Source organism: Triticum aestivum, chromosome 1B (genome assembly GCF_018294505.1).
Source record: "Triticum aestivum cultivar Chinese Spring chromosome 1B, IWGSC CS RefSeq v2.1, whole genome shotgun sequence".
Taxonomy (NCBI): domain Eukaryota; kingdom Viridiplantae; phylum Streptophyta; class Magnoliopsida; order Poales; family Poaceae; genus Triticum; species Triticum aestivum.
In genome coordinates this window covers 687,565,868-687,583,556 of record NC_057795.1, presented here as the reverse complement: position 1 = coordinate 687,583,556, position 17,689 = coordinate 687,565,868, and the positions used below count along the sequence as shown (strand labels likewise).

General features: G+C 45.7%; 1 protein-coding gene across 1 annotated transcript; it reads left to right on the top strand.

Annotated features, from left to right (window-relative positions):
- The first annotated feature begins 11,136 nt into the window (after positions 1–11,136).
- Positions 11,137–12,983, top strand: LOC123101225 (berberine bridge enzyme-like Cyn d 4). Its single transcript, XM_044522773.1, has one exon. The coding sequence runs from the start codon at positions 11,170–11,172 to the stop codon at positions 12,784–12,786; it is 1,617 nt and encodes a 538-aa protein (XP_044378708.1). The 5' UTR covers positions 11,137–11,169; the 3' UTR covers positions 12,787–12,983.
- The last annotated feature ends 4,706 nt before the right edge of the window (positions 12,984–17,689 follow it).

Sequence of the window (17,689 nt, the reverse complement as noted above, 5' to 3'; positions counted from 1 at the left end):
GAAGCATGCGGTGGAAAACGCATCACCGAAAAACAGGAAAGGAACGGAGGCATGGGCAAGCAAAGCAAGACCAGGCTCAACTATATGACGATGCTTACGCTCAGCTACACCATTTTGCTGATGTGTATGAGGACAAGACACACGATGTGTAATTCCAAGCTTATTAGAGAATGTATTGAGGTTGTGATACTCACCCCCCCCCCCCAATCGGATTGCACATGAATGATTTTATGACTGAGCAGACGCTCAACATGCGCTTGGAATTGCAAGAAAATATTAAACACATCAGACTTACGTTTAAGTAGATGAAGCCAAGTGAACCGACTATAAGCATCAATGAAACTGACATAGTAATTATGACCACTAATGGAGGTTTGGGCATGGCCCCATACATCTGAAAACACAAGTTCAAGCGGTTTATTGACTACACAACTAGACACAGAAAAAGGAAAGCTAGTGACTCTTGGCTTGCTGACAAGCATCACAAGCTGCATCAACATGTTTATTGGACACGACTAGAAGCTCGTGACGATGAAGTACATGGCGAATGATGGGAGTGGCAGGATGACCAAGGCGCGCACGCCAATGTGATGGAGACACACGAACACTGCTAAAAGCACAAGGAACTGGTGGCATATCAAGTGCATAGAGACCATTATGGCGCAGTCGACCTCTAAGGAATACGTCCCTCGTGTCCCAGTCATTAATAAAAAATGAAAAGGATGAAATTCACCAAGAACATTATTACCACCAGTATGTTTAGGAACTGAAAGCAAACTACGTGAAACAGAGGGAACACGAAGGACATCAAGAAGACATAATTGTGTGGATCGACATGTAAGAAGTGATGCCTGACCAATATGTGAGATGTTCATACCTTCCTCATTAGCGGTGCGAACCTGATCGTGTCCACGGTACGGCTCCTGTGTAGAGAGTTTGCCCATCTCACTCGTCGGGTGATTGGAAGCTCCCGTATCCATGTACCAAGATGCATCATGACTCGCCAGGGTAGCCTGCTTCTCATTACCCTTGTCATTGTTCCTGATCCCCAAGAAATCCTGCTTGAAGCAACGATGACAACGGGAGGCAAGGTGACCATCAAGTCCACATAGCTGGCAGGAGACCTAGAGCACCACATGAAGGGTAGCAGGCACGAAGTGGATCTCCCGTGGAGGTAGTGGTGTTCCGCGAACTAGGCGCGCTCAGCAGAGGTTTCCCGCATGTTGGTGGCTTGTAGGGCTTGCCCTTCCCACGAGTTGTGGCGTTGGCGGAAGGGAAACTCGGCCTAGAGGGGCAAGCCTAGATGTGTTGTTCCGTAGCGAGGAGACGCGCATACAACTCACGCGGCTCGATGGAAGTGTCACGGCCATTGATATTATCACCAAATTATCATAGTCGTCACTCATTCCGTTGAGCACATAAGAGGTGAACTCCTCTGGACCAAGCACCTTGCCAATGAAGGCAAGTGTGTCAGCCATACCGGTCACTTTGTTGAAGTAGTCAGTGACGATGAGATCATGGAGCTTCACCTCCCCAAGCGCAATGCGGATGGCGTGAGCCCGCGCCTGAGACGGCGTAGCAAAACTGGTAGCAAGCGCCATCCACGCGTCCCGAGACATAGCGGCGAAGATGACCAGTGATGAGACCCCCTCCGTAAGAGAGGACTGGATAGCACAGAGAATGGCCTGATCCTAAGCCACCCACGCATGATGCCCCGGATGATACTGCAGAGGGCATGGCAGAGTACCATCAACAAAGCCCTCCAAGTAGCGACTACGAAGAAGCGGCAGCACCTGTGCACACCATGACATGTAGTTATGCATTGTGAGCTTCACCGGGATGAGATGTGCGAAGTAGAATGGTGCAACAGCGGCGACATGATCTGGCAAAGGCGGCGCGTAGTAGCCCTGATGGGGACCACCACCAGGGGTCGGCGAGATGTGAACGAGTTCCGTCGAAGGAGCCGCAGCCGGTGGAGTTACGTGGATTGCGTGCCTCAGCAGCAGCGGAGGAGGTCGACGGCGAACCGGTGCCGTGGAAGAGCCGCGGTAGCAGCCGACGCCGGTGCTCTGCCGGCGATCGTTGGAGCATTCTCGCTGCCGCCTATATTGGAAGCACCGCCGCCATGATCAATCAATGATGGTACGTACCCCTTCCCTGGCTTGTATCGATGGGAGATTACCCTTTTTGTTTCGAAGAACTCTAACGCGTTACAAGCACATGCTTAGCAAAACGTGGATCCGGACTGAGACGGCCCATGTCATCGCGTGCAAAGAATTAAAAGGCTATATCTCGCATATAGTGAGTTTTTCTTCAGTCTCACTCAAGTGTCTACAGTAATCGGGTGGGCTGGCCCATTCGCGCACGGTTAAAAGAAATAAGAGAAGGAAAAGGGGACCGCCCAAGGGGTTGAACCCTGGTCTCCAAAGGCGCCCAGCGCTGCATCCGATTGGTGTTAAGTAATAGGAAAGCTACCTACTGGACACGAAACGAGCCCGTTCTTCCACTCGGTTTCCGAGGGTTTTTTTTCCTACTTTTTCTTTTGTTTTTTCATGGGTTTTTCTCTGGGTTTTTTCCTATCTACACAGGTTCTTTTATTTCCATTTTTTGTTGTTTTTCTAAGGTTTTATTTATTTCTTTCTTGGTTTTCATTAAGTTTTCCTTAATTTCATCCTTTTTTTCTTCATTTTTCTTCGGGTTTGTTTATTTCTTTCTCGTTTATCACTGGTTTTCAGTTTTATCTTGGGTTTCTTCTTTCTATACACATTTTTGGTATATATCTAATACCATTTTCCGAACATGTTTAACATTTTTCAAATGCTTTATTAGCATTTCCAAATATCAAATTTATATTTTCTGAATACATGGTAAATACTTTTTATATACATTTTTAACATTTTTCAAATGCTTGACTATCATTTTTCCAATACAAGTTTAATATTTTTAATACATGATCAACATTTTTTATACACATTTAACATTTTTCAAATGCAAGTTTAACATATTTTAATACATGGTAAAAAAATTCATATACACAATTAACTTTTTTAAAAATACAAGTTTATTTTTCTTAATACATGGTCCAGATTTAACTTTTTTGAAATACAAGTTCAATTTTTTGAATATATGGTTAACATTTTTTGTACACATATTTAAAAAAATTCAAATACAATTTTAATATTATTTTATTACATGGTTACTATTTGTCAATAAAATTTATTATTTTGCAAATACACGTTTAATATTATTTTTATTATATGGTCGATAATTTATTGTCAAAATTTTGGTTAACATTCTTCTTAAATACAAGATCAACTTTTTCACACATTTTGTAGATTTTGTATATATTTTTCATATAAATGGTCAACATTTTTTCTAGATAAATTTAACATTTATTAAATGCATGATTAACATTTTGCAAAACATTATGTAAAGAATATATTTGTAATATATATAGTTGGAATATTTTTAAGTGTAGACAAAAGTAAAAAAAGATAAAAAGTGAAAAAGTAGAACAAAATGGGGCAGTGGCCCCCCACATCCTGGGCCGACACATATGCTTGGGCCACTGCGAGTCGCTTCAGTTAGTCGCAAGCTTCTCGCACGTGACGCGACATATAGCCGCGCCCATTCCTAAGAATTAAAGGGAAATAACATTTATTCTTCGCTGGAAGTTTTGAGGTCACCGAGCCACCATGCAAACAGTCCACCAGTTCCTCTAGCCTTTGTCGTGGTTCCTGGGACCTCCTATAGGGCACCTTATGCGCCCACTCACCTTCTAGCGCCTGTGTAACGAACGTTGTGGGCGGCCCAACAGCACGTGAACGCAGCCGACATTCACTACATGAGATCGCACCGATTACAAGCACACTTTGACCGTTCACTCTGACCTATGGCCATTGACCAACGACCTTTGACCATTGCCCGAGGACATGGAGCGTTGACCGTTGACTTCAAATAAAAAAGGAAAAAATGGTAATACAAAAATGTTCACGAAATTGAAAAAAGGTTTATGAATTTGAAAAAAAAGATCATGAAATCAAACAAAAGTTCATAGTCATTTAAAAAAAAGTTCACAGATTTTGAATAACTTCATAGATTTTGAAAAAATGAAAATTTTGGAAAAATTCACCAACTTTCCAAAAAAAATCCTAGATTTGAAAAAAGTTAATGAAACTTCAAAAAAGTTCTTCGATTTTGAAAAAAAATCAACAATTGTGAAAAAAAAAATCACAACTTCAAAAAAATTTAAATTATTTGGGAATAAATTCAAGGATCTGAAAAGAATTGATCAATTATGAAAAAATATCATGGACTTGAAAAAAAGTTCATCAAATTTGAAAAGAAAATCATCAGATTTCAAAGAGAAATTTGATCAATTATGAAAAAGTTCATCGATTTGAAAACAAGAACACAAATCAGGAAATAGTTCATGGATTTCGAAAAAAACTTCAAATATAAGAAAATCAATAAATCATTTTTATAAAAAATCACGAATTTGATTTTTTAAATGGATTTTGGTAAAATGTTCACATATTTGAAGAAAACATTCATGCATTTAGGAAAGATAAAAGAAAGAAAATTAAAAATATAAATATAAAAAAGAAAAAACCAAACAAAACCGTTACAAGAAAAAAAGAACGAAACCGTTCGAAAAAGAAAAAAAAGAAAGAAGGAAAAAGGTGTAAGTAAGCACGCTAGGTGAGGTGGTTGGGTTGGTTAGAGTTGCCTACATAGAACCATGAGTCGCCTGTTTAAATCACGCCCACGCTCGCAGTTTTTTGCATGTTAAAACAGGGGATAAAAGAAAGTGGACCTTGGCGGGGAAGGTTTTTCCGTCGGCTAGGGCGGAAGCGGGCGTGACAGCAGTCCGAACGCATGCAAAGACCTCCCCCCCCCCCCCCCCCCCCCCCCCCCCGGTCATCCAGCCTCTCGCAGCACCCGCCTAAAATTCGTACGACACGTCCAATCCCATCTAGGCATGCGTCGTCTTCTTGCCGGTACCATCGATTCACCGAAACATGCTTGATTACTAGTTGTTAGGGTTTTAAATTATGGTTTATCCTCAAAATTGCTCACTCCCCATCGAGGAATAAACTTCTCTCTCAAAATTTCACAAAATTTGGTTCATACCATAAGAGGATTGGGAGTGAACATCCCAAAATACAATAATAGGATTGAGATTGAACATCCCAAAATATAAAATCCCAATATAGATCCGTCCATGATGCTAATATTGGTTTGCAGCGCTTTGTTTTTAAGGACCCTAGAACCTATTGCCTGTTGACACTCAAATTCGTGAGCACAACGTCACACACCATCGGGCGCCCCGCCGCATGTCCACCCCTTTCGTCTTCGTCCAACACCAACCCATCGCCAGTGTCGCCGTCATCTTCTTCGACCACTTCGTCTACTCCGACCACCGTCGGTGACATCGGCCCCACGCCGATTGGCACCACAACCGTCATAGAGTCTTCTTCTCTGCTGGCCCCTCTAACTCCTCAACATGGCGTACTGCTCGTGCAGGTCTCTCGTCCACGCATGCTCGGTGCTAACAACACCGATGCGTACCTTCATCCACGACGTGTCCCCGGGCCTGGGAAGTCTGGTGTGGCGCTTCGTCAACTTCATTTTTGTCCGTCTACCCATGCCAGGTGCTGGCAACACCGAGGCGTGCCTTCGTCTACGATGTGTCCCCGAGTTTGACAAACCCAGCGCATCGCCTCGTCAACATCTTCTTCCCGACGTACCACTACTTCGACACCACTGTGCCCATGACTAACTCGCGCCTCCTTGCGCCTGCGGCTCCACGGCGACTTTCTCGACACTGGCCACCCGAGGCATCATCGGCCACGGCGTTCTTCATACGGCTACCTCAACCACGACTAAACCACTCACGCTCTCAGATAGGCATCTTTATTCCATTTCCTTTTGAGTAAACTAGTTTCTCTGATAGCAAACGAAAGCAGGTTCAAGAGGTAGTCAGATTGAATCGGGCGGCAAAACCTTCTCTAGACATGGTTCTACTTTTCTTTGCAATTTTCTATTTCCAAAAGACACCTTGTTTTGAAAAAAAGTAGAACATTAACGAAATGAAAAACACATCTTCGATGGAAAGTTTATAAGAACTCACCAGCCTCCACAAAAATGAACAAATTAGTTCACGCGGTGAATAAAATCACATGGTTGTTTAATCAGAGCTGGAAACTATAGATGAAGCCCATATACAACCAATAAAAAGGGTACGTGTCTTGACCATATCTCTCTCGGGAAACATAGCATCAGGCTATGCAGTAATGGTATCAAATCCACAAGTAGAAGATAGAGTACTGCAGATCAAGTTTTCCTTTCTCGTGACAACCACTTATTAAAATATAGCTCATGTATCGTAACTTGATTTTGGTGTATCGTAACCAGATAGAGTACTGCAGATAGTGTACTGTCATATATCGTACGCCACATGTAACCATGTGCCTATATGAATAAACGGGTCAATGGATTTTGGTGTTGACCGTAACTTGATTGCATCAACGGCTGCTTAATTTGTCGGTGCCAACAAATAATCAAACTCGTAGTACTAATTTGATTGTTTTTCCTGTATATCTGCAATGGGGTCTGGTCTGCCACAGCATTGTTTACTTTTTATAGATCGTGCCAACACGGAGCCAACTTATCATCCATCTGATCCACCATTTTCTAAGTTTTTTTTATATTAAGCGAAGCATTGGTTGATTTGGCAGAATATTTTTTGAAGATCTTTTACGATACTTGAAAATAAGTTTGGACTGTTTCATTCTTTCTAATATAATGGCTCAAGATTGATCTATACTGCAGTGGGGGTAGAATCACAAAATGTCAGGGAGTACCGGAGGACACTGAATTTCTGTATCAAATCACAATCCAATTTTATAAAATGGAGACTAGCAGAAATCTTATGCATCTTTCCTACTTCTAAAGTTTTGAGTTGGGGGTCATCCGTTCACTTTGAATAGCCCTCAACTCTTCTCTCTCCATCGTGGACGAGCAAAGTTGCACGCCCGGAGATCTTTTCCCCACACGATCCTATCAACAGGTGCGACAGGCACCTGTGGCCATCAGAACAATTTAGTGCCTTAGCGTTTGTTCGTTCTTGTTGAAAGGTTTCGTTGAGAGAGCTGAGTTGATTCGATCCATCGCGGCAAGCCAACTTCAACCAAGTCGCCTACCTACGTGTACTCTTGCATGCAAGATCAGTCAAGCTACTAGCTAGCTTGCTTGCTAGCTTTGCTGCATGTACACGCTGTAGGTCTACTGATTTGATCCAGGGCTAAAAAACGAACAATTGGTATCTAAAGCCTCGACGATCTACGATGGGGAGAGCGACGCTGAGTCTGTCAAGTCCGGCAACGGCGGTTCCAAAGCAAACAAGTCCGACGACGATGGTTCCAAGGGAAACAAGAACAACGACAAGGTGAAGAAAGGCGGCAAGTCAGCAACCAGTGGTGGCGGAACGGGCGGCGCCAACGTACTGGCGCATCGCAACATCCCCATCCAGTACACAATGCTCAACAATTCCAACTACGGTGTATGGGCGGTTAAGATGAAGATCATTCTCCGAACCCTACGAGTGTGGGAGGCCCTTACGGACAACGACGTCGACGAGTTGTGCGATGAAGGCGTCATGGCCGCCATAGCCTAGTCTATGCCAGATTCTGTGCTGATGACATTGGCGGAGTTCGAGACAGCAAGAAAGGCGTGGAACACACTTAAAAAGATGAGTATCGGAGAATATTGCGTCAACAAGTGTTGAAGCACCAATTTCACAAGTTGCGAATGAAGGAAACTGAATCGGTGAACGACTTTGGTGGGAGAGATCCATGTGCTTGGTGCAAAGCTCGAGGAAGCCGAGTGCATGGAGAAAATTTTCAGTTCAGTGACTGATAAATTGACGTACATCATCGGCACGCTCGAGCAGCTTTACGACATCGACGACATGACCATAATGGAGGCGATCAGACGCTTGCGGACATGGGAATAGAATGCTCGTGGCTGTCCAAAAGGCAAAGGAGGAGGTAGTGACCAATTCATGTACTCGCACGTAGATTGGGTGTCCCCAAGTAGCAAAGGAAGGCGTGACGGTGGCGAAGGCTCAAGCAACGCGAAGCGCGGCGGACAAACCGGAAAAGGCAAGCCACAAGGTCGTGGTAAGGCGGACTGATCTAAAGAGCGAAAGCCACAGAACTGGATATGTCCGAGGTCAAGTGCTATAACTGCAACGAGATGGGTCACTTTGCGAAGGATTGTCCGGATCCTAACAAGCGGAAGATCAAGGCAAATTTGGCGAAGCATTAAGACGAACGTCCAGGTCTTCTGAGGGCCGAAGTTTTTGATCTCGTCCAAACGGTGGTTGTGAAACCAAACCGGAAGGTTCTACTTCATGAGAAAAAAGTAATACCAAAGTTATCCAGGAACCAGAACGTGTCATGGTATCTAGACATGGGTGCCAGTAACCACATGACGGGGTGCAAGGAGAAATTTCTCGAGCTAGAATATTATGTTCAAGGCTCGGTCAAGTTCGGTGATGGTTCAAATGTGGAGATTTGCGGGCAAGGTTCTGTCCTCTTCGAGGGTCTCACGGGAGAACATCGCATACTCACCAGAGTATACTACATCCGACGGCTTCGCAGCAACATCATCTCTGTCGGGAAACTTGACGAGAATGGATGCAAGGTGGATATTGAGAAAGGAGTGATGAAAATCTTCGAAAACCTCCGAAACGTGCTAGCGCGTGTGAATCGCACGCGGATTAGACTCTATATCCTCAACCTTGATCAATCTCAACCAGAGTGTTGACTCGCTAAGAGTGATGATGGTTCGTGGTTATGGCATGCTAGATTTGGACACGTTAACTTCTACACCTTGAAGAAGATGTTGAAGATGGAGATGGTATCCGGGATGCCATTTATCGACCTTGTTGATCGAGCATGTGATAGGTGCTTGGTTCGAAAACAGCACTGCAAGCCGTTCCCTGCTTAGTCTACCTATCGTGCAAGTGATGCACTCGAGCTGCTCCATGGTAATCTATGTGGCCCTATCACCCAGCAACTCAGGGAGGAAAGAAGTACTTCGTTGTGTTAGATGACTACTCGAGATACATGTGGGTCGTTCTCCTACGATCTACAAATGAGGCATTTGAAGCGTTCAAAAAGTTAAGTCTACAACACAGATGGAACACAAGTTGAAGGTTCGCGCTCTACGGACAGATCGCGGCGGGGAGTTTACGTCGAACGAGTTCAATGACTACTGCGAGAAGATTGGCATAAAAAGGTTCCTCACGGTACCTTATACGCCGCAGCAGAACGGGGTTTGTTGAAAGGCGTAATCGAACCGTCATTGACACGACAAGGAGTTTACTCAAGAGCAAGAACCTGGCGACAACTTTTTGGGGAGAAGCTGTCTCGATGGCAGTCTATCTTCTCAACCGGGCTCCAACGAAGGCGGTGATCGGCAAGAATCCGTATGAAGCAATTTACGGACGTAAGCCGAATGTGTCTCATCTACGGACGTTCGGGTGCGTGGCCCATGTGAAGGCGACGGAGCCGCATCTCTCAAAGCTTGCCGATCGTAGCACAAACATGGTGTTCATCGGGTACGAGAGGAGTTCCGGCACCAAGGCATACCGCTTCTACGATCCATGAGCCAAGCGTCTACGGATTTCACGCGATGTTGTGTTTGAAGAAAACCAAGCGTGGAATTGGAGTGCAGCAGCCGACGATGCTCCAAGCGGTAACATATTCATGGTTGAATTTCCAACTGATGATGATATAGGGGGGGACATCCAGGTGATTGGAAAGACACCAAACCAAGATGACCGCAATGGCAGTGATCACCATGGTGCCAACACCGATGACGACGCGCATGGATCGCAAGGTGATAGTGAGAACGACATGCACGACACGGGCGACAACATCGACAACGAGGTCCATAGTGACGATGACAATCAATATGATTGTCATGGTCATAACAAGTATGTCGACGACGCGGATACTAATGACCCGGCATCTACCACGCTCGGGACTCAACCGTCTTCCTCAAGTGCATTGACGCTGACACAATTTGTGTCGCCTCCTTCACAAGCCACAACAGATTCTTCTGGGCCTAGTCTTTACAAGACCCTCAAAAAAGTCTACAAGTACGCAAAGCCAGTTATGCTCGAGTACTCCGGACTATTTTTGCTCGGAGTTAGGGATCCGGCGAACTTCGTAGAGGTGAGCAAATGTCCTAACTGAACACACGCTGTGGATGAGGAGATAAAGGCGATCGAGAGAAATGGCACGTAGATTTTGGTAACCCGACCTCCGAACCATAAGGACATAGGTTTAAAGTGGGTTTAGAAGTTAAAGAAGGACATGAAGGGTGCCATTGTGAAGTACAAGGCAAGACTCGTCGCAAAGGGCTATGTACAACGTCAAGAAGTTGACTATAAGGAGGTGTTTGCACCGGTTGCTCAACCTGAGACAGTGAGGGTGCTCCTAGCTTTGGCAGCACAAGAGGATTGGAAATTTGGGGCCCCTACAAATTTGGGGGCCCTGTTCTGTCGCCCACTTTGCCCGTGCTACTAGACGGCCGAATTGTTCATAGAAAATGGCAAACAAACATTTTGAAGAATGTTGAGTAACTGAGTTAACAAAAAGATATCTCTCTGTTTTGCAAAAAAAAAAATGTCCCTGTAATTTGGAATATGTTGCGAACAAAAGTTACTCAATAACTAAAATAGAGGCAGCATCTTTTGCAGGAACTCTACCAAACGAGGAAACAAAAACATCCCAGCACAATGGTTCTGTTTTCCAAAAATGGTTCAGCGAAGGTAGGCGTATATGGAGCTTCACTGCAATGGGGGTGAAGTGGATTAGTATAGGTGAGATTAGACATAAAACATATATTGAACTCTTGGTGTCTCTGATTTCCTCCACGGTTTTGCTTTTTCTTGTACGGAACATATTGGCCAGCTGTGGAACCACTAGGTCAACTAGATATGACAGATGATGCTTCAACTACCGCATGAGACATTGTGGTTGGCAAAATCAAATTTCATACAGATGATGCTTCGACTATATATGATAGTTGCCGCCTTCTATATAGCGCTCACAGCCAGATATAGTTGCCAATTGACTAGCGGATCAAGCAAACATGGCAAGGACACCACCGAGGACGACAATTTTACACCACCTTGTCCTAACTCTCTGCGTCCTCTCGGGTCAAAACACGTCCTCTTTAGCTTCCACTGCTGCGATCGATGAATTCCTTGGCTGCCTCTCCGCGGACATCCCGTCTCGCCTCATCCAGACCCCGGCAACCCCGTCCTACTCTGCCCTCCTGCTCTCCACCGCCCGGAACCTCCGCTACATCCTGCCGGACACCTCCAAGCCTCTAGGGATCATCGCGGCCACCGAGCACGCCCACGTGCAAACCACCGTGTGCTGCGGCCGCCGCCACGGCGTCCGCGTCCGCGTGCGAAGCGGCGGCCACGACTACGAGGGCCTCTCCTACGCCTCCGTCCACCTCAACAAGCACAAGGAGCCCTTCGCGGTGCTGGACCTCGCCGCCCTCCGGGCGATCCACGTCGACCCGGCGCGTGCTGAGGCGTGGGTCGAGTCCGGCGCCACCCTTGGCGAGCTCTACTACGCCGTCGGCTCCGCCAGCTGCTCGCTCGGGTTCCCGGCGGGCTCGTGCCCCACCGTGGGCATTGGTGGCCACCTGAGCGGCGGCGGGTTCGGCTCGCTGGCACGCAAGTATGGCCTCTCCGCCGACAATGTCCTCGACGCCCTCGTCGTGGACGCTGACGGAAGGCTGATGAACAGGAGCACCATGGGGGAGGACCTCTTCTGGGCTATCCGTGGCGGAGGCGGCGAGAGCTTCGGCGTCGTGCTGTCGTGGAAGGTGCGGCTAGTCCCCGTGCCGGAGACCGTCACGGTGTTCAGCATCATCCGGTCAAGGAACCAATCCGCTATCGAATTGATTACCAAATGGCAGGAGATGGCACCGGCTTCACCGCAAGACCTGTACCTCCGCGTGCTCGTGCTGAACCAGCAGGCTAATTTCCAGGCGCTGTTTCTTGGCCGATGCGGCGACCTCCATCGGCTCATGCAATATCGCTTCCCTGAGCTTGGAATGACGGAGCAAAACTGCCAGGAGGTGAGCTGGGTCCAGTCCACGGTCTTCTTCGGCTTCTCCGCGACGTCCATACCACTGAAGCAGCTCCTCAACAGGAGCAGCAATCCGCGCTACTATCTCAAGGTCAAGTCCGACCACGTGCAAGAGCCCATTCCAAAGGACGTGTGGGAGAGCATATGGACGGCGTGGCTCGAGAAGCCCGAGGCGGCGCTGCTCATGCTGGACCCTTACGGTGGCTTGATGAGCAGCATCTCACCGTCGGAAACGCCGTTCCCGCACCGGCAGGGGAACCTTTACCAGCTCCAGTACTACTCAGTCTGGTACGAGAACGGGACGGCGGCAGCGGAGAAGCGAATGAGCTGGGTCAGGGGACTGTACAAGGAGATGGAGCCTTACGTGTCCAACAACCCAAGGGCTGTGTATGTCAACTACAGGGACCTTGACCTGGGGACGAATGAGTTGGACGGTAACGTGACCAGCTATGAGAAGGCTAGAGTCAGCTGGGGACACAAGTATTTCAAAGGAAATTTTAAGAGGTTGGCAGCTGTGAAGACCATGGTGGATCCCCATGATTTCTTCAGGAATGAGCAGAGCATCCCTCCTCTTCCCGCTGCTGCCAAAATGATACCGTAGACTCCATTTCATCTGATATGGGAGCTTTCATTTCTTTGGAGTGTATTGTCTTTGCATGTTTCGTCTCTTAATTTCGTTCTTGGTGATGCTGCTAAAATGTTGTGCGTCTTGGTGATGTGACGTGTTTATAATCATGGGTGAAAAAAAATGTAAAGTTTATGAAAAATAAGAAATAAAATGGAATGATATTCTCCCTTTGTCCAAGCTGTGACTGGGCTCTTCGCGGCGATAGGTGTGTCCTTGCACGAAAGACACTACTACAATCAAAGATGGCTCTTTGTTCTCGAACAGAGCACGGACACGCAATCAAATGTGCATATTACTCCATCCATTTCTTTTTAGTCTGCATATAAGATTCGGTCAAAATCAAACTTTGTAAATTTGACCAACTTTGTAGAAAAGAATATCAACATCTAAAACACTAAAGCTATATGGTATGAAAATTAATTTCATGATGCATCTAACAATATTGAGTTCATATTGTGAATATCGATATATTTTTCTATAAACTTAGTCAAAATTAACAAGGTTTGACTTTTTATCAAATCTTATATGCAGACAAAAAAAATGAAGGGAGTACTACAGCATGGAAAGACACTACTGCGGTACAAGCCATCCAACCACAAGTTGATTCGTTCCCTTTTGTCCAAACTGTGACTAGGCTCTTCGCTGCGGTAGGTGTGTCTTTGCACGGAAGACACTACTACGATCAAAGATGGCTCTTCGTTATCGAACAGAGCACAGACACGCAATCAAATATGCATATTACTACAGCAAATTCAAAACACCAAAGGTGATGGTTGGTCATTGGAATGCACCAAATGCGAGCTCCACTTTGTGCTATTCTGCGTCAAGTATCATAGTGTGCATGCACGAGGATAAAACGGTACATGTGAACCATTTCATAATAATACCGAAGGAGATGACTCCAACCAAAGGAAACAGCCACCAGGTGTTAAACATAGTAGGATCAACCGTAAACCATCTCAAAGTTCTCATACAAGTTTATCATTACTATGATTCAAAAGGGTTATTGTGAACAACAAAAAAGATAACCGTAAACCATCTCAAAGTTCCATGATTCGATGCATGAGCGCCAGTATACAAGGCCCACATCAATGTGACTACCATGTCTTAGGGCAATGGTGACTGTTTGATGAGATTTTGTACTATAAATAGTATTAAAATAAAAAGAATATATCAACATTGACGTCAAGGGCGGCACTGTCCCTCAGTGTTAGCACTTTGTCGCCTCCACAACAACGACACCACCAGGGCGACGCTAGGCCCTCGATCATTCGCTCGACGGCGGCATCCCTGCACGACGTCGTTTTCAACACCACAAGCCGTAGGCATCGTCAACTACAACAACACCAAGCTTCAAACCATGATGATGACACTGAAGGTGGCCCCGCCCCTCAGTTGTCGGTATTACGGCAACTCTACAACAACATCACCGGGGCAATGCTATGCCCTCAAACATCTTCAACGGCAACAACGGGCTTGCACAACGTTGTCGCCACACCAGGTCGGCCTTTTCACCAGCCTATCACACTCGGCGATAGGGCGAGACATCGATGACGTTCTGATGACATAGAAAAAATGAGTAGATTAAGAATTACAATAGAAATAGAGAGAAGAAAAAGAAAGAGAAATACAAAAAAGAAATAAATGAAAACATAAAAAAAGAAACAAAAAGAAAAACGAAAAAAAGAAACAGAAAAAGAAAAAAGAAAAAAGAAAAAAAGAAAAAGAAAAACTGGTTCAGAACTTCTAGAAGGTTCCCAAAACCAGTAAAAACCGGCTGGGAATGCTCTAGATTCCCAAAACAAGAACCTATACGTACGCTATAGTTGGGCTGGCCCAAATCCCGCTCTAGGTTGCCCGCCTGTGCGATACGTCCACTGTTTGACGCAAATAGGGGTTTTCCGGGAGCAACTAATTAACGAGCGCTCCTTCGGGAGCCTCGCAACGATCAGCGCCACTTGGCGCACTCTCAGCCATCGCCACGCGTCGCGATCTGGGCGTTCCCTCCGGATTTTATTTTTTTATTTTTTTGCACGCGTTTTTGGCTTTTTAAATATTTTTTTCGGGTTTTTTTGACGTTTTGGTTTTTCACCGGTCTTCCCTAGCTTTTTGACAAAAAAATTGGAAAAAAAATTATTTGCGTAAGAAAACTTGTTTTTTCGCGAGAGTCACGGTTTTGTTTCGCGAGAGGCACAATTGTGCTTTCGCGAGAGGCACGGCCGTGCCTCTTGAAAACGAAAAAAAAACTTGTTTTCTGTTTTTTTTTCTTTCGCGAGAGGCACGGTTTTGCTTCCGCGAGAGGCACGGTTGTGCTTTCGCGAGAGTCACGGCCGTGCCTCTTGAAAACGAAAAAAAACACGTTTTCTTTTTTTTTCGCGAGAGGCACGATTTTGCTTCCGCGAGAGGCACGGTTGTGCTTTCGCGAGAGTCACGGCCATGCGTCTTCGAAAACGGGAAAAACGCATTTTTTGTTTTTTTTCTTTCGTGAGAGGCACGCTTTTGCTTCCGCGAGAGGCACGGTTGTGCTTTCGCGAGAGTCATGGCCGTGCTTCTTTCAGAAAGGGGAAAAAACCGTGCTCCCAGTTTAGTTTTTTCGTCTGGTTTTCTTCGTTCATTTTTTTCATAAAAAAGTTCGTCAAAACCTATCAGATCTTGACGCGAGGAATCCAACGGCGAAAACGGTTCAAGATTTGGACGCACGGTTTAAGAGATAAAATATTTTGAATAAACGGATCTACAAAAAAAAGGAAAAACTCGCAGGTTGCGAGAAGTGGCGCACATGCAGCGCGCCACTTGTCGCAACCTGGGGGAGTTGGAGTGATCTCCGCAAGGAGTACTCCTTAACTAACTAGTGATTTCGGGGTTTTCCTGCTTTACAAGTTGTGCATGGTCGATAGTGGGCTGGGCAAATCGAGTCCAGTCTGAGACCGACATGGCTCGTCGTCTTGTCAAATTCCCCAAATCACGTGCACGTGCAACACAACGCCGGCGAGCCGGCTGGAATCAATCTTCTCCCGCCATTGACTTCCTCCCCCCTTCATCCAAGCGCTAGGACGGCTGGGTTCTTTCACCGCCGGTCCACCGCCATCCTCTCGCCCTAGCGCCACCGTGGAGATCGAGCGGTGGAGGTCGACGTGCGGCGACCGGAGATGGCGAGGGAGGCAGAGGTCACCGCGACACGTGGGCATCGTGCGAAGCCACCGGACAACCACTCGGGTAAGACGATGTACTGCCACTGCCATATGTTTCAGATTTCTTTTCGCAATATATATCTTTCAGGTTTCAGCATGATTAGCTGCCTGTTAACACCGAGTAGAGTAGTTTGCTATCACCCTCAACAAGCAAGTACAGTACCTATCACGCTCTTCAGGACCTACTCGTATATCACATACAAGTTGTACAATCATCCGTCTCTCTGGTCAAACATACGAAAACTAGCCATGCATTGATCGAAGCAGGAAACAAAACTATGCGAACTAAGCACAAAGTAGAAACGAACTAGGTTGAGAGCTTCAAGACCCCGTGGAACAGGACACTAGTACGGGCGATGACCTGCAGTGTTTTAGTCATGGTCGCATACTCCTCGGGATTTTTTCGTTTCGAGTCTATGACGGTTACTAGTCCCTGCTCAAGTTTAATCTCTAGCAGAATAAAGTGAAAGTTGCGCACACATAACTCATCAATTACATTATTATAACCTCGAGTAATAAGGGAAACCGAATATGCACAAGACAGTAACACTCACATGTATTCATAAGGAAAGAGTAATGTATCTTTGTTTTGATTTCGAAGTAACGATGCGAGCAAGTTGGCCTCGATTTGTTTGGCATCATGTTTAACATTCCATTCATCCATGAGATTTGTGTTATGAACCCAATATTATTGATTTGTCTTTTCTTCAATTCGGCGATCTTCAATCTGCATAATATAGTGAGGATAATTATATACACATGCAATAAAAGAGCTGAGCTATATATAGAGGCTTAATTACAGAAGTAGTACTTACAGATAGTAGTAAGTGATGATTGTTTTATCAAGGGCCTATTGATTGAAAAACTGGAAGAACTCCTCATATGGAACAGACAACAGATCAATTCCAACGAGGTCGTGCTCCTCTTTAACTCTCAGCGTCAAAGTATCCGTCTCAGACTTGCTGCAGATGTCCATGTACCACTCATGAAATCTTCGCATCATCGTTGTTAGAGGAGTACCAGGTTTGACCAGAGGCTTCCCTTGGCAGAAACTGGCTCTGGGCACTGGATAAGTAAGTTAGCATATAAAAAGTTGTCAATAGTATGTAAAAGTTGAATAATATTGGCATGAAATAATCAAAAATTATAAATACGACGGAGACGTATCATCGCTTGAGGGTGCCGCCGGACCTTCTTGGAGGGCATCGGGGGCTATCCTTCTTCTCTCCTTGTCGAGTACCAGGGGAAACCCTTGGCAGCAACGCCGTCATCGTCATGATCCTTATTGGAGGTGTTGATTGGTACCGGCGCTTCGGAGTCTAGGATCTTGGTGGGAGATCTACAGTGGGTGCAGTGCTCGTGAGGCTTTTTCCTTTTTGTCTATCCGCCGTTGTCGGCATTTGTTCCCTTTATTTTTTCTTTCGTTTCTTTTGGGCGCGTCTGTGATGTTTCGTCGCAGTACCTATCGTTGGTTGTATCGGTTGGTTGCTTTGTAGGGACTTTCTATTTGTCGCATTCTGCGGCAGAATGTCCAGGCTTCGCATATGATTCGAAGCACGACCGAGAGCTTGTAGACAAGCGCAGCTAGCCACTACGCCAGACTCTGTTCGATAGTGAAATTGCAATGTGAGTCCTTTAGACCTAGCCACATCTAAAGAATCGGATTATTTTTCCTTTTCCTATCA